This window comes from Fistularia commersonii, chromosome 13, assembly GCF_037954325.1.
Source record: "Fistularia commersonii isolate RoL2024-O1a breed Wild chromosome 13, RoL_Fcom_v1.0, whole genome shotgun sequence".
Taxonomy (NCBI): Eukaryota; Metazoa; Chordata; class Actinopteri; order Syngnathiformes; family Fistulariidae; genus Fistularia; species Fistularia commersonii.
The window spans coordinates 6,377,322-6,400,627 of NC_141296.1; the positions used below are offsets into that span (position 1 = coordinate 6,377,322).

General features: G+C 41.5%; 3 protein-coding genes and 1 non-coding gene across 12 annotated transcripts in view; 2 read left to right on the forward strand and 2 right to left on the reverse strand.

Annotated features, from left to right (window-relative positions):
• Positions 1–1,999: 1,999 nt before the first annotated feature.
• Positions 2,000–6,396, reverse strand: LOC147227752 (transmembrane protein 179). Its single transcript, XM_086158668.1, has 4 exons — positions 5,906–6,396; positions 5,385–5,522; positions 4,759–4,837; positions 2,000–4,133 (listed from the first exon to the last, which is right to left on the reverse strand). Exons 1-4 carry the CDS (start codon positions 6,226–6,228, stop codon positions 3,939–3,941), a joined length of 735 nt encoding a protein of 244 aa, XP_086014794.1. The 5' UTR covers positions 6,229–6,396; the 3' UTR covers positions 2,000–3,938.
• Positions 6,397–9,754: 3,358 nt separating this feature from the next.
• On the reverse strand, positions 9,755–9,827 carry trnaf-gaa (transfer RNA phenylalanine (anticodon GAA)). Its single transcript has one exon. It is a non-coding gene; the product is annotated as a tRNA-Phe (tRNA).
• Positions 9,828–10,911: 1,084 nt separating this feature from the next.
• hs6st2 (heparan sulfate 6-O-sulfotransferase 2) lies at positions 10,912–15,361 on the forward strand. Of its 2 annotated transcripts, XM_086158561.1 has the most exons (3): positions 10,912–11,837; positions 12,813–13,272; positions 13,360–15,361. In XM_086158561.1, exons 1-3 carry the CDS (start codon positions 11,260–11,262, stop codon positions 13,639–13,641), a joined length of 1,320 nt encoding a protein of 439 aa, XP_086014687.1. In that variant the 5' UTR covers positions 10,912–11,259; the 3' UTR covers positions 13,642–15,361. The 2 variants fall into 2 exon arrangements, with proteins under 2 accessions (XP_086014687.1, XP_086014686.1); XM_086158560.1 differs by having other exon boundaries at positions 12,813–15,361.
• A 1,526-nt stretch (positions 15,362–16,887) lies between these two features.
• mbnl3 (muscleblind-like splicing regulator 3) overlaps positions 16,888–23,306 on the forward strand; it is a 34,012-nt gene continuing 27,593 nt past the window's right edge. For 4 of the 8 annotated variants that reach the window (XM_086157885.1, XM_086157879.1, XM_086157880.1 and 1 more), the window contains exon 1: positions 16,898–17,055. Coding sequence is in view for 1 of the 8 variants with exons in the window: in XM_086157887.1 (XP_086014013.1) it covers positions 17,029–17,055 (27 nt within the window). In the remaining 7 variants the exon portion in view is untranslated. Of the gene's footprint in view, positions 17,056–18,500; positions 18,569–23,079; positions 23,192–23,306 lie in introns of those variants that run through there. The other 4 variants (XM_086157887.1, XM_086157873.1, XM_086157877.1 and 1 more) reach the window with 4 other exon arrangements.

The window sequence follows — 23,306 nt, forward strand, 5'->3', positions numbered from 1 at the left end:
CCTTGAGTCAAAACAACGGTTCAATATGGAGCCCTGGGTTGTGATTGGCTCACCAGGACTCACTTACTTAATCGTTCGTTTGTATAAGGGCGATTTTAATCATGTAGAAGCGATAGCGCCCCCTAGTGGAAGGAGGGCGTCACTGTAGTGGGTGCAACTAAAGATAGATATTTCCGTACTTTTGTTGCAACAGGTGAGACGTCCAGCGAGGTTAAGAAAGTAAATTCTTAATAAACCTGGATGAGTCCTGCTTCTAACATTCAAACCGCTATTGCTGCTGCAAAACATTACCCGCAATATCTAATGCCATTGATTAGGGTTACTGTGGCCTGTTCATTTAAGCATGTCTACAGATCACAACACCATCCACCTGACAATGTCATTTATCAGGAGCTTTTTTTTTTCAATTTATTGGTATAAGAGCTGTGACCTGACATAGCGCCATGGTATCATTACCATTTCTTTTGCACCAGTGACAATAACATTTCCCCCAACACATTTTTACTGCAAATTGCATAGATATGACTGAGCCCAGATATTCCACAGAGGCCCTCAAGAGGAAGTAAAGGTATCAAAATGAGTTACCTCTGAAGTAAATGTATCTTGCTCACCTACTTCTCTTTATCGGTATTGATAATTCCCATTTGATCACATACAGGGAGACTAAACAGTACTGAAGATGCACCTTCGGTAAACTACCAAAGCTTCTGCACGATTATTCACATTTTTGCATGCTAATGCTCTCTCTGGTGTCAAAGGCAGAGAACTACAGCCAAGTGATGCGAAAAATTGATATTCTGCCTTGGGAACAAGACATTGTTTTTGCAGGTACTTTTCAAGGAGACACTGATAATTGAGTGATCCAATAAGGATGAAAATTAACATCGTCCGATGATACCTTCTCTCGCGTCTGAAGAACATGCCCCCAGTAAAGGCATAGATGAGGAAGCCCTCCTCTGCTCAGACCATCAAAGGTGATCCGACAAGCCAGAGAAAGTAGTAGCTTATGACACTTACATAAGAAAAAAATAATACCCTTTCCTCAAACAGGGCAAAGTTTCAACTGGAGCATATGTGGGTAATACTTTTAAAGCAACAACTGCAGATCTTGAATTACAGAACTGCAAGGAAATACTTTCTGTAGCATATGCCCTCTGGACTGTTCTAGATGTCAAGCAGTTCAGGAAACGGATCTGTTTTCAGCCACTATCCAAACTCGGCAGGGGAGAGCTAACACTGTACTCACTGCTGACAACTGCAGAGGCAGCATGAATGTTTCGCCATTGACTAGCACTAGATCCGTCCTGAGAAACCGCTTTTCTGCAGAAGCTGCCCATTCACTCTCACCCGAGAATTGGCTACATTGTTGCATTGCTCATTCAAGTTGGCAGCAGGGTTTGCCAAACTGTTGCTGAGAACGTTCACCCAGTTCTCCTCGATGCAGACACGTAATAGCACAGCTTCTCGTCCAACACCATGGGAATCATCCAGGAATTAAACAAGTGTTTTCTGAGCCGAGGATTCAATGTTGTTGAATGTTCAGGATCATTGCAATGAATACAGCAAATGTCTTTGGAAATACAAACATTTTAATGGAAAGTTTCCTCTGGTCAATCATGTTTTTCACTGCTGTCTTATGTGAGTGTAATCTATGATAATGTCATGTTTGTGTTTGGAATCAGTTTTTAGTGTTTGCAAATATCGATCAGGTAGTAACTCTTGCCACTTACAGCCCAAATATAAGAACAATTCTGAAGAGAACCTATTCCTTTTTTCTGTACGTGTTAGAATTTGGCAGATTTAGAGTTCCACAAACCCTGGTTATTTCTTGTTTTAATTCCAAACAGCTGTCTACTTCTGGATGACATTGAAGTGAACATAATCACTATCCATTTTCACCACACTCCAGAAATATGCTCAGGGTGACAGTTGGTATACTGTTATTTCCCCTTTACAACAAATAAGCATGATGATTTACATACAAAATAGGAAAACCATGTTCATGATGGGAAGCCTTAGGTTTTTATTGACAAATGCAAAAAGGTATATAAATGAAAACCAAGAGGTAATAAGCAACACCATCACTGGTTACAGTACAAAAACTTCACAAAAATGATATTTCATTTCAAATCACAACGATAGCAACTTACTCTCCTTCAGATTTCCTGCTCTGCTGTCTGTATGCCATTACAGCTACTTCGGTCTTACAGGAAAGACATTAAAAAACAACTTTGCATCATACTATAATAAACCTCCACAGAGTTGTTACTTCTTTCCCTCCGTGTGACCCTTCAGGGCTCCATACAAACGTCTTTATATGAAATATGTGCCTTGAAAATATATTGTTTTGCATTCTCATTGGAAGGGAAAAACCCAGAATATTTCAAAAACCCAGAATATTTCAATCATTTGTTCAGAATCGAACATGTCACTACTGCCCTCATAGCAGCGGCGTCCACACAGACAGCATCATGATGAAAATCGTCAAAAGAAGAGGCTACAGTCAATTTTCCATTTAAACAACAGAACATTCATGCTCACACAGTGAGCCTGTTTTATGTACACGGTGGCTCAGTCCCATTCTCACCACATGCTCCAAAAGAAAAGCGTCTCAGTGCAACATCTCAACACACGGCTCTCCACAAAATTTGTTCTCCCTGACTTGGACATGAGTGATCAAATTGATCTGTAAACAAACATGCATATTAAATATACTCCAGATACACGGCAGGAACAATACCATTAAATTGCTTTTGGCATTATTAATTTAAAAAAAAACCTAAATATAATACACGTAGATTCAGCAACTCATGCTGAACTGATGAGGATGACTATTGGATTTTGGATTACACAGCTGTTGTTACATAATTTATGTAATTCATTCTGCTCCAACAAATCTTCTGCGTGTTGCTTATATATTTGTAAATTCCCTTTTATTCAATGTTTTAATTACAGCTTTTTGTGACTGTTGTGTATGAGATTAACAGTCGAGTCACAAAACTATGTGGTTTTTGTTTGTTTTTCTCCATGTGAATTTCATCCTTTTTCTCCTTGAGAACCACAGAAAGTTTCTTAATGTCAACTACGTTCCAGAGTCCTTTAAAGCACTGTGAAAGAGGAAATTTACTCAGTGGTCGCTGCTGGTGATGTCCCAAATTCCTCTAAAGCGGTTGATTCCACCTGATAGCTGCCTCCACCCTTGTGGAAAGCTCAGTTTACAGCAAAATTAAGAACACTTATCTTACTTCACAAGGTAATACTCGTATACTACTGTCCAAACCCCAATTTACACAACATACTTTTCATCCATACTGATGTGAATTGGAGCCCTACTGATTGAGTTGGTACTGCTACATATATTTTAGAGTAAAACAAAATCATGTTAGTGAATAGTGTCGCATTACCATCTGGCTCATCAACATAAACTAATCTTGAATAGACCTTACATTTAAATTTGAAAATCACAGCAGGTTGACTTTGAAATTCCAATGACCGACTCAAAATCAACAAAACTACGTCAAAACATACTCAAATGTTTGACCATATATGAAAGTCTTATGTTACTTCAGGCGACTTGGAACTTGATAGTGACTTTTAAAGTGGTTTGACTGATAAACACAGAAACTATAGTCTACCTGGATGGTCAAAAGAGATTCTGCAAGTAATCCATGCAGATGTATTGATTTTTATTCAGTGCTTTAAGATTTTTAAAGATTATAGACTATTTCTCTTGCTGGAAAACAATTTGCTCTCCAGTGTGGATATATATATGAGGCAAAAACTGGCCCAAAGCAGTGATGTATTGTGGGTTGGAAAGGGAGGTTGATATCTGTAATCCAACCGATATCAACCGTTCTCTGATGTCAGCTTATTTCAAAAGCAACAAATAAAAAAGATGTACCGGAATTTGAATTGTTGAGAAACTTCCCTGATCACTGTCAGACTAAGATAGTGGGTGTGGCCGGATAGTGAGGAGGCGAGGGCGAGCCTTCAGACAGATTGTGCTTCAGCAGGAGCTCCTTCTCCCGGGGAAGACATGGCCTGCGGATGTGCTGGCTGTGCGAGTGGTAGAGCCTCAGGAAGGCCAGGGTGGACTGTATGAGCCACAGAGCCGTTACAAACCACAGGGATGCCTGAGAGGAGACAGCAAACAGTCATGCTCACAGATATTTAATGTGAAATAGTGGTGCAAGACATAAAAAGAAAAGTCAAAATGCTTACAGAAAAAAAACCCATAGCATTTTGTGTGTATGGACCACATTTGAAGCTGTTCTGCGCAGCGCGTGGAACACATTATGTGGTAAGTGGGCAATCAGAATACTCATTGTGAACAAGGCCAGTGACGAGAGAGAAATCACAGCACTGATGGGGATGTATTCTGTCTTGAATGAGCAATAACTTTGTCAAAGGCACAGAAAGAGTCAACGAATTTTTTGTATCCTGCTTTTGTCTGAATAATGAAATTAACTCCCAGGTCACTGATGGAATCAGTCTAACTTGAGTAAGAACAAAAGTTATCGGAAGGTGAGCCCAAAAAAGAGGAAGGTCAATCAAACACAAAGGCTCATTAAATATGAGTTTTCATCAGAACACATGTCTCTGAAAAATCAAATAGAGCTTCAAATACACCTTTTGGGGCTATGCTTTGTTTTTGTTTACTCATCGAGTAAACAAAAATCGCAAAAAATCACAATCACATCAATCGCAAATATGTGATTACCGTGTGTGCGCATGTGTACGTGCTCTGGGAGGTCCTACCTGTGCAAGACTGAGCTCTGTGTAGAAGGTGGACGTGTTCACATCCAGGTAAAGTGGGACCGACTGGGCCTCAACACAACTGAATACCAACAAGAGGACAGAGATAGGGGTCAGTCATTGTCAAGAACAGTGTATCATGCAGAGAACTTATAGATTTATACACAGATCATATTTTAGTGCTGTTTCTTTTCATACATGTCCACTACGGGTCTTTTGCATGTGATAAGTTTGTGTGCCTATGTGTAAGCTCAAAGGTGTTTCAGCCATGACAGAGAAGATGGAGAATAGTTTTAACTTTACTTTCAGAACCATAACACCATACTTTCACCCTTCTTTATTGAATCACACTTTTTTATGCTCAATTCTACCATACTCATGACAAACATGTATTTGACACTTCTGTATTTGACACTTCATCAATCACATGAGAAATCACCATAATGAGTTTATATCCTGTTCAGCATTATCCTATTCAGTTTTTAAACGGTCGCTTATAAAAGGACTACTGGTAAACACAGCTAACGGAGCAATATGTGTTGGAAGAGAAATGACTGAAAAATATAGACACCTATCGATCGCAAATATGTGATATTGATGCAAAAATTGATCAAGGACTGATATCCAACCTGTAGTTTCGTGTGTTGTCATCAGTCACAGTGTCACACCAGGACGCCAGACCCAGTGACAGGATGACACCAGCGCCTCCAGACAGGAAGAGCATACAAACACTCAGCAGCACCGTCAGGAAGGATGAAAACAGGGTGCTATAAACACAAAACACATGCAAGAAGGATCCTTAGTAATTAAATAATAAGCAGAAAATGCATACATTGGACTTAATTGTTGGAGATAGCAATCAAAAAAATGAATAAAATGTAAAAATGATATTGACACTACATCAGTGTTTTCTGGCGTGACTGTTCTGTAGGCTTTTTGCAAATATCTTCAGTTTGTTAAATTTCAGGCTTTTAAAGATGATAATTTGATGTATACATCTGTTCATCCCAACTGATAACATGGACGCCACTCGCAGTGCTAACTGAACGAAACTGAAGGGAATTTAGGTCAGTATATCGTATGCGTGGTTAAATCGTCATCTGTGTGTCTGTGTCTGTGTGTGTGTGTGTGTGTGTGTGTACGTGCTCACTCGTCATGCCGTCCATGCAAATAGAACAGACACCTCCAGCCCTGAGCCGCGCCGTACAGCACCGTGAAAATCCCGACGAATGTAGCGAACTGGCAGGCCGCCGGCGGCCCCCACTGCTGTACCACCAGCCTGGCGGCGTCCCCCGGCTCCTCCGTCGGCTCGACCCGGTTCTCGGTCCTCCAGTATCCGGCTGAGAAGAGCGCGCAGCGGCCTTTAAACGCGGAGCCGTTGAGAGCCATCGGTACGACTACCAGCAAGCCCGCCGCGATGGAGAGGGCGTGAGCGGCACAGTGAGCTAGCAACAGTCGCCGGTCCAGCTCCATGTCTACGAGTCAAACAGAGACCGAATCTCGGAATTGGAATTCTAAAACAAAATACACCGACTATCAGCACATTTCCCGTTTGTTTTAACCGTGTGACACTGATGGGTATTTAAAGAAGCAAGGGCGGGGACGGAGTGCTGCTGACCCGGCTGTTACACAATGTCCCGGAGGAGGGGAGGAGCTCCGAGCCCCCGACAGAGGTCTCACTCTGCCGCATTTACTTCGAACCAAATGTGCAGAAATAACAGTTCAACAAATAATCGTCATAATTTCTTTAATATGACATTTCAAATTGGAGAATATTAACCGACATGATTCTGAATAGAATCGTATTTGTTTGAAATTGGGGTTCTGGGGGTCGAGGGACGTTCTTCGATCGTTATTACAAGTCTTAACCAAGCCATTAACACTAGAATTGGAATCATATTTTAAACTGGGGGTTTCAGCGTTTGGAGCTAAACATGGAAAATACAGGATTCACAGTTGCAGTTTGACTTCCCTCTATAACAGGGGTGGGTAAACTTTTTGGTTCAGGGGCCCCACTGACTTTTAAAATTTGACAGACGGGCTGGGTCAGCACAAGATACAATTCATATATATATATAAAAAAAAACATTTGTTCACAGTACATATCTGACTCTTCTGACATTTCCTTTGAATATAAAACCAGCTTGGTTTTGAAGGCTCTGACATTTGCTTGCATTTCATGCACAAACCGGTTTTTCCCTTGTAGCTTCACATCCAGCTCATTCATGTTTATCAGTATGTCCACAGTAAAGGCTAAATGACAAAGCCAATCTCTTTCATTCAGCTCAGGAAAATCCCCAATGTTTTCAAGGAGCTCCAAAAATGAAATAATGTCCTGTTTGAGCTCCCACATCCATTGATCCAATCATTCAATCATTCACATCAAGTATGAATTCCGTACCAATCTTCGGCGGGCTGGATTAAAAAGACCAACGGGCCAGAAGTGGCCCGCTGGCCGTTGTTTGCCCACCCCTGCTCTATCAGTGCTGAGACGTGGTGTGGGAGACTGGAAGAGAAACTTCCCAGCATCCTTTGCTGTAAAAGTCAAGCCTCTTGTAGCTTGATGCTTAAGAGCCTGAATGCCCTCGCAATTTTCCAATCTCTTCCATGATTTCTAATCTAGATAACTTTTCTTGACGGCGGTATACGTGTGGGAAACACTCCAGATAGCCTGTCCGTTGCCACAGCAGAACTGACAATGGCTCTGCTGCTGGCCACAGCTCGCAGGTTGCCTGAAGGATTGGAGTTTCATGTCTAGAAAGGGAACTACTGATGCAGTATTTGCTTTCAGAATGCGGTAGAGAAGTACAGAGAAGGTCAGAGTAAGCTGCATTGTGCATTTATAGATTGAGAAAAAGCATACAACAGGGTGCCAAGAGATGAATTGTGGTACATAAGGACATCTGGAGTGGCAGACAAGTATGTCAGGATGGTGCAGGACATGTATGCTAGAGGTGAGCTGTGCTGTAGGTATGGCACCGAAGTTCAAGGCTGAGGTGGGAGTTCATCAGGGATGAGCTCTGAGCCCCTTCTTGTTTGCAGTGGTGTTTGACAGGCTGACAGATGAGGTTAGACAGGAATCTCTATTAACCATGATGTTTGCAGATGACATTGTGATTTGTAGTAAGAGGAGAGAACAGGTTGCGGGAAATGTAGAGAGGTGGAGGTATGTGCTGGAAAGGAGAGGGATGAAGGTTAGTTGCTGCAAGACAGAATATACTGTATGTGTGTGAATGAGAGGAACCCGGGTGGAACGGTGAGGCTACAGGGAGTGGAGATCAAGAAGTTGGAGGATTTCAGGTACCTGCAGTCAACAGTCCAGAGCAGCGGAGAGTGTGGAGAAGACGTAAAGAGACGTGTTCAAGCAGGTCGGAATGGGCGGAGAAAAGTGTCAGGGGTACTATGAGATAGAGGGCTATCACCCAGAATAAAGGGAAAGGTGTACAAGACAGTGGTGAGACCAGTGTATGGACTAGAAACTGTGACAGTGATGAAAAAGACAGGAGGCAGAGCTAGAGGTTGCAGAGATGAAGATGTTGAGGTTCTCTTTGGGAGTGGCCAGGATGGATAGGATCAGGAATGAGTCCGTCAGAGGGACAACACATGTCAGATGTTTTGGAGAGAAGGTCAGAGAAGCCAGACTGAGATGGTTTGGTTATGTACAGAGGAGGGATATTGAACGTATTGGTAGACGGATGCTGGAATTGGAGCTGCAAGGCAGGTCGAGAGGAAGACCAAAGAGAAGATTTATGGACGTAGTGAGAGAGGAGAGAATAGGGTTAGATGGAGAATGTTGATTCTCTGTGGCCAGCCCTGAAGGTACAAGCCAAAAGGAGTCGAAGAAGAAGATTTTAAGGGGTGTTGTGAAGTGACTCTTACATGGTTCTGAAAAGGCTGTAGCAACGATGTGCTTCTAGAAAACTGTCCACCGAACTGTAGGTGTTTTCCAGAGATCCCAGTTGGTTGTTTAGGAATGTGGGGCGGAGTTGTGGCAAAATTCCTCAGTGTGGAAGAGAGGCATCTGTCCAGTCACCCACCCCAACCTACCCCCCAAACACGTCGCATCATGTGGATGCCACATCTTCTCCCTGGGTTCCCGATGCAACTATGTATTCAGCAACCACAAGATATAACATTCCTCTCAAAAACAGTGGAGGGATCATACAATATATCTCATCTGGCCTTGGAATATTCTCCTATGAGAAGATGGATGGATGGGTGGGTGGATAAATGAGACAGAAACACACTCAACAAAGACTGTGTCTTCAATGAATACGGAATAGAATATGCTTTTATTCATCCCACAGTGAGAACATTTCTGTTGACACAGCAGAAAAATGGGCAGTGCAGTATGGGTAGTTAAATCAAACAAGAGTTTAGCATAAAATATCAGAAATAATAAACACTTTTTTTTCTCAATTTTTCTGAGACTGTCAAAATAATTGACTCATTCTACAGATTCACAACAATTTGGGGGGAAAAGCAAGAACGACAAATCATATAAGAATAGGTTTTAAGAAAACTTCAATGGAAGGCCTTCTGGAATTACTCAGCCAACTGTTAGTTTGAATGTTCTAAAGGATTATAAAAAGACAAACAGAGTCTGCAACATACATAGCTAAGATTATGATTTTCATGTTCTATACATATTGTCCCCTTCAGTAACAAAGTAATCAAATAATCGCAAACATAAACAGAAAAAAACACAGACTGGAATACACAAAATAAACAAAGTACATGTACTAAAAAAAGGTGAGAAGAAGAAGAAGAAGAAGAATATATAAATTAAGGATATAGATAAAAATAAAAAAGTAAATACAGGCAATGTTGTCTGTCTGGGAAGGCATGTAGTACAACTACGAATTCAAAAAGATAAATTTAGGAATTAATCCCACATGCTATGGTAAATGACACGAGTTAAATTAATCGTATAATATCAATGAAAAATAAACGCAGACACGATCTGAACTATTGCGAGACAGGAGTCTTGTGATCAAAATGCCGAAACCCGGGATCGAACCAGGGACCTTTAGATCTTCAGTCTAACGCTCTCCCAACTGAGCTATTTCGGCGGATTGTGCATTTAGGATTCACGTTGCAATATAAACAAAGACAACCGAGGCTGTTGCTGTTGTTTTTCTTATTTCTATACAGCTATTAAACATATTCACCACAACGGCATTGCAGCGTTTTCGGTGAGACTCAGTGTTTCGGCAAACTTGGTCTGAACGCCATTTGGAAGGCGATCGATGACGTCACCGCTGTGATTCGGGCGCAGAGGTTGCTGGGAGGAGAGATCAACAATCGGTGGCGTCGGAAACTGCAGTCACACTAATCTGAAATGTTTTTTTTCGCGGCGGGTATTTATGAGACATTACGGTAAATGATTTCCACAGAAAAGTGTCGACTTCGCATAGATTTTTTTGCTCCTCCAGATTAATCAGAACGCAGTAGAAATACACACACTAAGCACGTTTTCATTTAGTACACCTCAAATTTGGGATATTTGTGTATGAATATAGATTTTAGACAGAAGAAGTTAAAATAAAATTTATATTTCATTATATTTCTTATTTTTCCTCCTTTCCACTATTATCTATTACTGTTATGTTTTTACTTGAAACTCGGGCACAACAATTTCCTTCGGGATTAATAAAGTTGTTCTCATCTCATCTCATCTCTCAAAATACGAATATAATAAGCTGTGATAAGATATGTAAATAAGAAAAAAAATGTGTTTGAGGAGAGCGACTTTACTTAAGACAAGTAGCAGCGCTCAGAGGACTGCAGGTTGTGAATATTTCTTTGAGAATTCCTTTGAATTCTGCGTCAAGGCGGTTCATAATTACTTTTTAACGGACTTTAACTTTTCAGTTTCTTGTAAGAGTGTTATATTTGTGTGAATGCACACACACACACACACGTATAATTCATATATAATCAGTGTATATATACACTGAATATATATTTTTTGCAGGTGAGAGTGATGTTTGTTGCATAGAGCGGAGCGCTGTCTTTTTAAATGTGGGTCAGCACTGACTTATTTCTACTACTAGTCACTTTTTGTTGACCTTTGGTTTTATTTTGAAGCGTAATACCACTATTTTACCGTAAAGCCTCATGTAGTCGCGTATCGCTCCAAAGAGTAGGGTTTGGGCTGACCGTGTTTTCCGAAGCAGAGACTGTTCGGGGCGCAATAAGAGGTAGACACAGATTCACCACGGACGAGAAAAGTTGCCACTTTTTGGAGAAAAGGAAAAGCTTGGGGCGAAATAAATAGTGTTAACAATGCGACGGGTTGGTCTCGCCGCTACTTTGCGTATTGCGACATAGAATATCCCGCTTTATTGAGGTTGTGCTGGAAAGTCCGGTTAGCTAACGGTATTTTGCTAGCAATCGCGTTCTTATTGTTGGCGTGTTTAGCGACCTTCTCGCCGGAGGCTCCCCGGCTGAGGCGGGGGTCCCGGACTGCCTGAGGGATGGTTTTCTGTAAACGCCGGGAAGATGGATGAGAAGTCCCCCAGCAACAGCCACCACAGGCTTCTGCTCGTCCTGCTTATGGCGTTGCTCTTTGGCGTTATAATGGTTCAGTATGTGTGTCCGAGTAGCGCCGAGTGCCAGATGCTACACCAGCTGGGATCCTGGTTTAAGGTGGGCGGCGTAACCGGCGCCTTAAACGGCGGCACTGAACTCCAAGACGGCTCCCCGAAGGATCCGTACACCGTGGAAGACGGCACCCTGGTCCGCTTCGTCCCTCGTTTCAACTTCACCAAATTCGACCTGAATCGCGCGGTGGACTTCAACATCAAGGGGGACGACGTTATCGTTTTCCTGCACATTCAGAAGACGGGCGGCACGACGTTTGGCCGACACCTGGTGCGGAACATCCAGCTGGAGAGGCCCTGCGAGTGCCACGCAGGTCAGAAGAAATGTACTTGTTACAGGCCTGGGAAGAAGGAGACCTGGCTCTTCTCCCGTTTCTCCACCGGTTGGAGCTGCGGGCTTCACGCCGACTGGACAGAGCTGACCAGCTGTGTCCCGTACCGCATGGACTCCACCGAGGCTTCCAGGAACTTACCCAGGTAGGTGGAGGAGGGTGGACAGCATTGGGCTATCACACAGGTTAAAGGTCAATATACCACCTTTATGTGATCAAGGATAAACTACTACTAAACTAGTACTATAAACTACAAGGATAAACGCTACTCCTTTTTTAAACCCGACCAAGAAACTTTCTCAGGCTGTGTCAAGCCCCGAAGAATTAGTACAAAGTCGGGATAACTGGTTATTTGTGTAATCAAAATTGTGTCTCGTGCTTGGTGTAATATATAGTTTTGTACAGGAGTTCAGATTTGATAAGCCAATTTTATTGTACACAGATTCGATTGACCTCACACTTGATGAAATTACTCCAATAGTGTTTGTTACGTGAATAAAATGCGTCATCTTTAAAAGTACAAGTCAGAAGATGAAATCCACTTTATGAATCACTACATAAGATGGAAGTTGGAGATAGGCAGGCTCGGACATGTTTCAGAACAGCATATCTGCTCACACATGCAAGTAATTACGTCGGAATGAATCGGTATTTGTCTGTATTACTCTAAAAATTCTTTTTGCCCTGCTGTGTAGACTTGGCAGGCATGATTGGCAACTGGCCTGTGGATACACAGTGGAAGCACTGTAGTTGGTTGGGCAGCAGGCAGGGGAGGACATGCTCTCCCGATAGTAAAAGTGTTTTCTTTACACAGCAGAATTTTATAAATGACCCTTTTTATGTGTAAAAAGCAAGCTGAAATGCAATGAATTAGTAGAAGGAATCCATGTGGTATCAAAATTCCTGTCACAGGCCATCAGCTTAACAAATTATATCCTTAGTCATTTTGCAGTTCAGCCAGTTCAGGTTTAACAAGCGGTTACTGAGCCTGACATACAAGGGGTAGAAAACATACAAAGTAACAACAAGTTCAATAAGAGAGATTCAATAAAGGTATATAACATACGTATACCCTTCTCTGGTGGAGCGTGCCTTACAATGTCCTATCTCTCCTTCCCAGAAGGAACTATTATTACATAACCATCCTGAGGGATCCAGTGTCACGCTACCTGAGTGAATGGCGTCACGTGCAACGTGGTGCCACTTGGAAGGCATCCCTACACGTGTGTGACGGACGTTCACCAACGCTGTCTGAACTGCCAAGCTGCTACGCAGGAGATGACTGGTCGGGTTGCTCCTTACAGGAGTTCATGGATTGCCCTTACAACTTGGCCAGCAACAGGCAGACGCGGATGCTTGCCGACCTCAGCCTGGTTGGCTGCTACAATGTCTCAGCCATGAGTGAGGAAGAGCGCTGGGCTGTGCTTCTTGAGAGCGCTAAACGTAACCTGCGTGGCATGGCATTCTACGGTCTTACCGAGTACCAGCGTAAAACCCAGTACCTGTTCGAGCGAACCTTCAATTTGGAGTTCATCGCTCCCTTTACGCAGCTCAATGGCACCCGTGCATCCAGCGTCGAGGTACCGCCTGAGACACAGCAACGAATCCGACAGCTCAACAAATGGGATGTTGAGCTCTACGAATACGCACGTGATCTTTTTCTGCAGCGTTTCCAGGTGGCAAGGCAGCAGGAGCGCAGGCAAGCTCGGGAGAGGAGGCAACAGGAGAGGAGGCGGCTCCGTGGAAAGCTCATAACAAAACAAGCCAAGCTGACAAAGCCCACACAAACACCCCACCAACCAGACAGGCAGTCTGCAATAATGGAGGAGCTGCAAAAGGGAAGAACTGACGAAGAAGATTTGGAGACAGATATGCTTCTCCCGGACTGGTGGGATCAGGATGAGAACAGCACCCTGGAGGACTACATGGACAACGTGGAGCAGTGGTAATAACTGGAAATGAAATTTCAAATGATAGTCATTGTCCTAACAGAAATATGGGCCAGAAACATTTTAGTCTAGAATGTCTTGCCTTGTATCATCATTAAGAATGAGCGCGGTGTCATGCATTTGAAAATGACTTGCTTTTTGATTGAAAACAATAACTTTCAGCAACTGATAAAATACAGTTAACAAATAGTGATTCTACGGGTGATAGCTGACGGTGCTCATGTAAAACCTGAAAAATAATTGATCCAGCAAGATTTTGATCAGGTTACTGTGATTTGCTATGGCACCTCTGTCACTGATGACAAGTTCTTTGTCATGAATTGATTTATTAAGAACATTTTAACTGTCTGTCTTTACAATGAAAATGACAACTGTTGGAAAATATTTAGTATTGTGCAATGCAATGAATCATGTAATAAGTCCTGTCATTTTAAAATGGTGAAACTACGTAGCCTCTAAAACCATCATCTCTCAATGAAACCTGATACAGAGTAAAAGAGGAGTGTCTGAATGAGACTTATTCGCTTTTTTTTTTTTTTTTTTTCATTTTTTTTTTACAGATTTGTTTTAATCTTCCATCTGTTTCATAATTTGGACAAAACAGCAGAGATGCAAGGCCTCAAAAATAAATTGATAATACTAAATTGTTGGGGCAACATATAACAAACTGTTACAAGTGTAGAATATCCAGCTTTTTTTCAGCTGTTTTGATTCCTTTAAAATGGCCGGTTAAGGTCAACTATTTTAAAATGTGACTGTCAGGCATTTGCTAAGCCTGAGGTCTTGAAGAGGCATTTGTCATACACCCAGCTTAATAGTTTTGTGTCAAACAATGCAATCTTGGTAAGCTTGTGCTGAAAAGCCATGGCATTAGTTAGTAGCAAGGGCACAATTTTTAAACAGGAAACATATGAAACGTATTGATGTGAGAATAGTTCACTCAGAGCAGTTTGACACTTTGAGGTTGCTCACCTTCATCCAGACAAGTTTTGACTTGTTAGACGAAATCCAGAGTCACAGTGCTCTTTGGTCCATAAAACAATTGTGGCACAGACTAGTTCAGTTAAATGATACTTGTCAACCATCATAAAGATTGATTTACCTAAAAATGCTTAGACTGGCCCACTACTGAGGGTCTTCAGGACTGGCAGAAACAAGCAGGAAGTCATCTTAATATAAATGTGCCCAATTTAGTTATTCAACTATTTCAACAAGTTATTTTAATATAAATATAAAAATGCCTTTGACTGTTTTTTCCCTCTCTCTCTATTACTGTGAAATGTTTTAATTGATTATATGGCTATTTATTGACATTGATTGTAATTCTTTTTCACAAAAGACATGTATAATGATTGCATTTCTTCAGCAGAGAGAAACAACCAATTTCAGTGATCACTGAAGCCTTTGAGGCTGCTCTTGTGTTTTTTAAGCCTCTGAACATTTAAGCTATGGATTAAAACAAGGGGATGTTAATTTTGTGATTTGTCAGAGGGAACAACCTTAATATGTTTAAAATCACACCACACTGTTTGTGATGAACAATCCTTTTTGTTATTTGCCAAGTTCCTGTCTGAAATTAGTACATTGCAAAATGTACGTGATTTAAAGTAAAAAAAAAAAAAAAAAGAAAATAGATACCTCAATGTGTAACATTACTTATAATGTTGTAAATGTATTGAATGTGTCCCGAATTCCTCTTTTTAAATAAAAAGCTTTTACATTAACCGGACTGTTGATCCTGAACACACAGACGACGCCATATAGACGTCAGAGCCCAAGTTGCTTGTCTCTCCACCACCAGAAGAGGGAACTAATGTAACGTCAGTCAGGGGGGTCCTTACCGACTGGAGGGAGGACACACTGGCTGGTAAAACGTTTTAGACCATACGATGGAGCCTTAAAATCATCCATACATTTACCCATAAGTCTGTTGTTTGAAAGATCTTATTGTAACCATAAGTATACACTACTTAAAAGTGTCAAGCAGTATTAGCAGCATTGATAATCATACGCATTACATTTACTAAATGCGCATATCATGAATTGTTAGGGAACAATCCTCGGCTTCTGCCTTGAAATATATATGTTTATTATTAATACTTAAAAAAAAAAAAATTATTTGGCACTGGCAAACCATAATACGTCACCCAGCAAGCATGACTCAGCAGAATTGGCTCTCGTCCATTGACACGCAGCTAAATCCATGCTCCGCGTCTTACATCCATTTCCGGTTTCGTTTGCGTGAAGTATCAAACGCAACTTAACCGCAACAACCACAGGAGTTGTGGAATTATAATCATTTAATAATGATAACGGTGAAATTGTTTGAAACGACGTTTTTTGAAAAACCACATTAAAAATAATACAATTGTTACAAACAATCGCTAAGAAGACGCGGTGGCATCAGGTTCGGAAAAGTGCTATGATGCGAGCTAACATCCTGGTGTAAATAACTCTACGTGTGTTATCATTCCATTCGATCAGAAATAGATCGAATATTTTTTAATGTTTAATATATTTACAATTTTCACCGCATGACGTCAACTGGTAAGATTCTGAGTCATTGTCAAATCTTACCGTGGCAACCGGTGATCACTGACTATGACCTGGATGAGAGTATCTAACCATTATTTATTTCAAAATAACACACATCTTTCAGCCATACTATCTCTAGATAAAAAAATTAACACAATTTTTTTTTTGTTCAAACAAACATCATATATCAACTGAGGCTGCTCTTTGGTGGAGGGGTGATTTTTTTAAATTTATTTTTTATTTTAACGGGCTAAAAAAGGACCGATTTCAAGATTTTAAGTGTACTTCCTATTAGTACAGATGCTTCCCACCCTGTATTTGGAAGTTCTATCGCGACGATGGTGTTGTTTGCGTGGCACTGCGGCGCCCACGTCTGTCCCCCCACCTGCGGGCGCTGATCCCCACCCCTCCCTCGCCCGCCCGCCCGCCCGCCCGCCGCTCCACCTCGTCGTGACTCTGATTTCCCCCGGTTGCTCCTGATGTCATCAATCTCCTCCCTCCCCGTCGTACCCTCCCTCCCACTTTGTTTTCATTATTTTATTCCCCCCCCACTACCCCTTCTCCTCCCCAAATTCTGCCCGGTGATCACTCACTGTCGTCGCTCCCGGTAAATAAAGACAGTTGCGGCCACACATTTCACCAGCCCCCGCCGGTCCTTTCCTTTCTTTCACCGACAACGCTTTGCCCCCCCCCCCTCCCTCCCTCCCTCCCCACACCCTCGTTTCCTTTTTTTTTTCTTCTTTGAATGATTTTCCTCCGCAAAGTCACACCGAGCACCACGTTTTTTCTCGTGGGAACGGAACAAATGCCGCGTTTTTAGCGACGGTAACCGTTCAGGGCGAGGATCCGTGGATGCGAGTCGGACTGGATATCCTGCAGGTAAGCGGCTGAGCGCGGCGCCTGGCGCAGTTGAGTTTGCAGCACGCCGTGCGCGTTACCTGGCCTAATGTCTTGAGTTTCTCTCATCCGCTCATGCAGCCGTGGCATGTTTTTTTTGACGAGTTCAAATGCACGTTTCTGCCCTTTCGCTTGAGGTTAAAACACTTCAGTTGTTTTAGTTGGTGCGTAATATGAATCCAAATAGCGCTGTAAGCTGGTGTCACATTGAAGTGCTTTGTCTACTGTGGGATTTGCAAGGATTTTTGGTTGACTACAATATGCGGAGTTTGATGTTTGGCATCTGGCACAGACAAACAAACAAAAAAGTCATTTATGAGGTCGTGTGCTCTGTGAAACATCAACCTGAAAACCATTACACCTTGCAGAAATGAAAAAACACCTGTCAGTTGCTTCCTGGTTTGTCATGTCAGAAGGATTTTTCTGCACCCAGCCTGCAAACATTCAGTGGTTGCAGGAAGCATGAGTGCATGTTCCCACCAAGGGTCAGACACACACACATGCAACCATTGTAATCACCTCCAAATATGTGTACCTCTAAAGAATATTTTCTCATTGTCTCATTTAACATTACAACCAGTCCTGACAAGTTCACACCCCCTCCAGGCTTTGGACTCAGTACTAGTCTGGCTAGTTTTTTCCTCTTACTGAACACTCGCTATGAGTCCAGCCCGCACATACACACATTAGTTTTCCCCCACATGACTTGATGTCAGTGACGGATCATTTGATATCCACAGACTGACTGTGTTATATTCATGTAATAAGAACATATACAGGTTTCTGGAACGCCCAACTCAAACCGGTATGTATGATTTAGGCTACATTGCACGGATGTGTCAGTCTTGGTGTGGGGTTGATTGAATAGGACCTGTGGTGCTTTAATGAGCTGAAGGGATTACTCATACTTAACCTAATTACTTTGCTGCTGATTTTCATAATTGTCATTGTGGTTTGCGGCTCTTCCACCTTTTGCTTTTTAATCAATCACGTTGTCGTTTATGGTAGGCCGTTTTTCTCTTGTCCTTGGCATGTGAGTTGCAAAGAGATCTGGGCCAAAGCAGTTGGTGCCTGTCTAAATACTGAAATCCCACCCTGGCTTTCCTCACTATGAAATGCCCAACTCTGTAGTTGTATGATCCTTTTGTTCCCTCCCAGCCAGTTGTATTAACAAGTTTACCTTCTTTGTGCTCAATAAGCGAGCTAGATTTCTGCACATTGACATATCAAATCCTTCCAGTGATTAAAATTCAACCAGTCTCTGACCTTGTTAAGCCTTTTGCTTTACTTAAGTTTAACTCAATGCTGACACTTAAAGGATATGCTGACATTTGGGGGGAAATATGTATTTCGAGCACGTAGCTGTTTGTATGCCCACAGACGGGAAAAGTGGATCTAAAACTCAGCTCTGTCAAGAAGTGAAAGAACGCAGAACTCCCTCAAGATCCGAAAGAGTTTTTGAGTTTCACAAAACCTGAAGTTCATAAAGGAGAAGGTATGTCTTTATCAGGAGTTGTTGCCAAATTTGTAGATCCCAGGAAATTGAGAGAATAATCTTCCTAGACAAGTCCTGCCACTTTACAGCTTGGCACCGTACTGATTGTTGCTCTCAACATTTTCCTTTTGTCTTAAAGGACGTTGTGTGAATGAGCTGACCTCATTGGGAGAGAAATAATTTTTTTTAATGTTACTGTACAGCTGTAATTACATATTAAGATGCCTTCCTGTGGTAAAAACATAATGTTACCTTTAGCCAGCCCGAGATAAGATGCCACTGTTGGAGCTGACCAGGCTGGCTTTTTACAGAAATTGTATAATTACTGTAAAATCAGAGCGATGCCCTGGAAACCAGAAACTACCCCTGGAAATTCAGGAGTTGTTTGAAAAAAATCCAGGTTTAGCCCAGTTGTGTTGTTCTTTTACGATTTGTTTGAACACAGGGACCAAATCCATCAGTTTGATTAATTTATGTGTATCCCACCCCATCTTAACAAACGTCAGTAAGTGCTGAGCAACACCAGCTCCTGATACCGCTGCTCTGTGGTGTTCTCACTGTCAGAGCAGATCCAGGATCTGTTTTAATTCAAGAGAGTATCATGACACTTTTTATACAGAGGACAGGGTGAAATCTGAACCTGTCAGAAACATCGATTATTTAGTTATAATGACTAAATATGAAGCAGTTGTGGAAATTCTATGTGTTGCCTTTATATATATATATTTATATATATAATCGAAGTAAAGAAATTTTGTTTGTTCTGATGGAAAAGGGTCAGGCACCAGTCCAGAGCAGCGGAGAGCGTGGAAAAGAGGTGAAGAGACGGGGTTAAGCACACTGGAATGGGTGGAGAAAAGTGCCAGGGGTACTATGCGACAGAAGACTACCAGCCAGAATGAAAGGAAAGGTGTACAAGACAGTGGTGAGACCAGCAATGCTGGATGGCATAGAAACAGTTACAATGAGGAGAGGGATGAGAGACAAGAGGCAGAGCTGGAGGTCGCAGAGATGAAGATGTTGAGGTTCTCTTTGGAAGTGATGAGGAGGGATGTTTTGGAGAGAAGGTCAGAGAAGCCAGACTGAGATGGTTCGGTCATGTGCAGAGAAGGGATAGTTTGTGGACGGATGCTGGAATTGGAGCTGCCAAGGAGGAGGTCTAGAGGAAGACCAAATAGAAGATTTATGGATGTAGTGAGAGAGGATATGAAGGTAGTTGGTGTGAGAGGAGTAGACAGAGAAAAGGGTTGGATGGAGAAAAAGTTTATTCACTGTGGTGACTCCTGAATGGGAAAAGCCAAAAGGAGAAGAGGAAGAAGCAAAAGGGTATCAGCAGTTTCCATGATATATATTTTGATTTGTTTTTTTTAATTTTGCCCGTGAAACAAAGCAAAAAACTGACCTAAGTCTCGAATCATCCCCATTATCAGGCTAGAACCCTATGCGTAGATGAACACCAGATCCCCATAAGATGAAAGAAAGTAGTGTCAAATGACCATTGGTGTAAACGTTGCATTTGATTTACATTTTAACTAGTTTAAAAAAATAATTTACATTTTAACTTGTTTTAAAAAAATATTTAAAAATAGTTGAATTGAGATGTTTCTCACAGTCTTGCAGAAATAGTCTGTAGTTATTGTGCAGCGACGAGTCTAGCTGTATCAGGCTATCTGTGTTTTTGAGCAGAAGAGGTACAGAGGTTTGTGTTAAAGCGTGCACAGCAACCACAATGCAGTCAGGGCACGGGTGAAGGTTACTCTGCACATAGGCCTTTGATACACCGTGTTCGATGAAGGCTGCGCTGCACTGGAGTGCAGCCGGTCCCCCACCCCCCTCCGTCCTGTTTCTGTTGACCCTCACCCACTGACTGCTGGAACCCCTTTTCCTACTGCAGACGTGCAGTGGATGCAGCAGTGGATGCAGTGGATGCAGCAGCATAATGATTGTAGTAACTAGGGCACTCTATATTCACCGCATCCCTGCAAATGACTGCTTATGCTGCAGTGTGAGCTAAAGGTCAAATAAGTTCAGTAGGCCAAGATTGCCCCTGTACAGAAGCACGTACAACAGGTAAAGGGGAACGGCATTCATCTGCAGTGGGAGAGAGCTTTGCAAAGATGCATGGTTTCCAACAAAAAGGGCATAATCTTAAAATTATATTTATTTTCTGAATAACATTCAGTTTGTTTAGGACTGTTAGCCCGCCAGCTTTTGCAGCTGCTTTAAGCTGCTAATACTGGCTGATGCAATGACTTAGCAGCAAAACCATGAGTTAGGTGTTTATTAAATCAGTATTTACCTTTCTGTGCTTTGCACCATAGCCTTTACACTTACAGCTCTCACTGTGGCATCACTTATTTGTCTGCTACATGAGCTATTTCCTCTAGTTATTCAAGGGTGCATTACCTATCAGTGTTATACCTGGGCAATATATCATGTGATAGATGATTATCCAAAATTATAATCTATTATTTAACTGACAACATTTGGGTAAATATAAGTTTTCCCCCCTCATATAGGTTTGTTTGGCTGTTTGTTTTAGCAAATTCATCATACATTTTTCCCTCAGAAAATTCATTTGATGAGTTCAAGATTATGCTATTCATACATTGGTACATTTTTTTGTAAAAGTCATCAAGAAACAATTAAAATTATTTAGATATTACCTGAATAAGTGTAGAGAATTCTAAGTGGTTATAAGACAGTGCCTACAAATGAATAATATTTGGCAAATGAAAATAAAACACTTGTTTTAAAGGAAAAAATGTCAACTTTATTAATTTATGAATTCTAGTAAAAGGCATGGGAACTTACTCAACTTTGTTTATTTTATGCATGTGCCTTGGGGTTTCTCTTGAATGATAATGCAGATATTGTCATAGAATGAAATTACCCTCTCCTTACATCATTATTTTGCGTAAATAACATGTTCTTGTCTCAGAGTAAATTTTTTTTGTAGGTTGAATGTTCCTATTTTCAGTGAGAGCTTTAGTAGAAAAATCATTTATCATGTTTTACTGTCTAAAAATAGAGAGAGACATACTGCAAGATGAGGAACAGAGTGATTTCTCAGGAACCGAGTTATCTTCCAGTTTCTATAGCATTTGAAGAGGATCTAACACTAACCCTACCTGTCAGCAAAAGTCTAAATCCCTAAAACATCAACAGATTATAATGATGTTTAAACTGGGTGAAAGGTGAGGCCCGTGGCTGCATTGACATATCTGCCTATTATATGATTATAGATTGTAAACTTTGTAAAACCTTGAACTACACATTGAAGTTCACAGTGTTGCAGAGTTTTTGTGTTGGTTGGAGCATTTAGATCATAAGACTGTTCCGTCTTCACTCCAGTAGAATAATGATTGATTCTTATAATAAAAAGCCAACAATATAGTAAAATCTATATTCTATTGCTACAGAATCAACCATCAAATCTAACATCAATAGAAAATAGTTTAAAAGAGAATAATACTATATTAATGATGATGCTGTTTAATGATGATGTGAGTTTTCAGCAGTTACGTAGGAATTAGCAGTGTTCACACAGTATATATTTCCTAATCCCAATAATTGTTACTAGTTGAATTTTTTTCTATCGTTGGATTTCCCATAAGTTGTTTAGAGACCGCCATCTTCAAGATCACTTAAGATTTTAAGATTTGCATTTAGTTTAGGCATATTTATTACATCTGGGATTCAGGTGGCTATTTTGAATAAGGGAAGGCTAAGGGGAAGTGGGTGTTTTCATAGAAGAATGAAATAAATGACGTGGAAGGTTGACCACTTTCTTTCAATAGTTGACCTTTCAATGCATATTTTGTATATATATAGTATCTAATGATAGTGACAGATTGAAAGTTCTGTGACCATTCAGGCATTGTTTTCCATGTTCCTCCAATTCTGCATTTTGGTTACACTCATTTATATGCCTCATTCATAAAAGTTTCCTCGTGTCCTTATCTCAAATGTCAGACCCACTACCTAACCGATGGTCCTCAAGGGTCAGTCTGTTCATGAATATGTAGAGACATACACAAATCCCAAGTCAGCCTATCACACTTACACAGCACACCATAACATTATTTCTCCATTATTAACCGGCCCCACTGTTCATTCTGGTAATTGATTTAGGTGCTGATCCAGACCAATGGCACAGGCTTGACTGCTGCAGTCACTGAAACTTTCTCAAAGCGTGGCAGGATATATCAGCAGGCAAAAGGTCAGAATTGTTGATATTCAAAGGTGCAGGGTGCAGTATAAACTAAAATGCCATTGGTTTAGAGCCAGTATCTGCTGCATTGCTTTCCAAGAACAGATGTAATGTTGTGGCAAGAGTGATTAGATGAACTGGAAGAAATTGTTGCAGCGGAGGTTGTGACGAGTTGTGTTGCCAGGGGATCCATGCCGTGACCCTAATGTTGACACGATCAGATGACAGACAAAGCTGTGGGAAGAGTGCTTTCCTGTCCCAGTGTGTAGCGACTTCGGTGAATGGGTGTAGGACGAGGGGCACGCAAACAGAGAGTGTAAGCAATTAAAGCGATTGCTTTACCTGCTCGCACCATTCCTGTGCATTTCTTTTGGAGGCACCGGGATGCGTCTTTGTTCGTGGTTTTGAAGGTGGGTGTATGGATACAATTCCCACCTCCTCCTGTCCCTCCTTCTCCCACTCTACTGCAGTGTTCTCCTTGGCTGTCTATCTGCATGCTCTCATATACAAACACACTCATTGCCT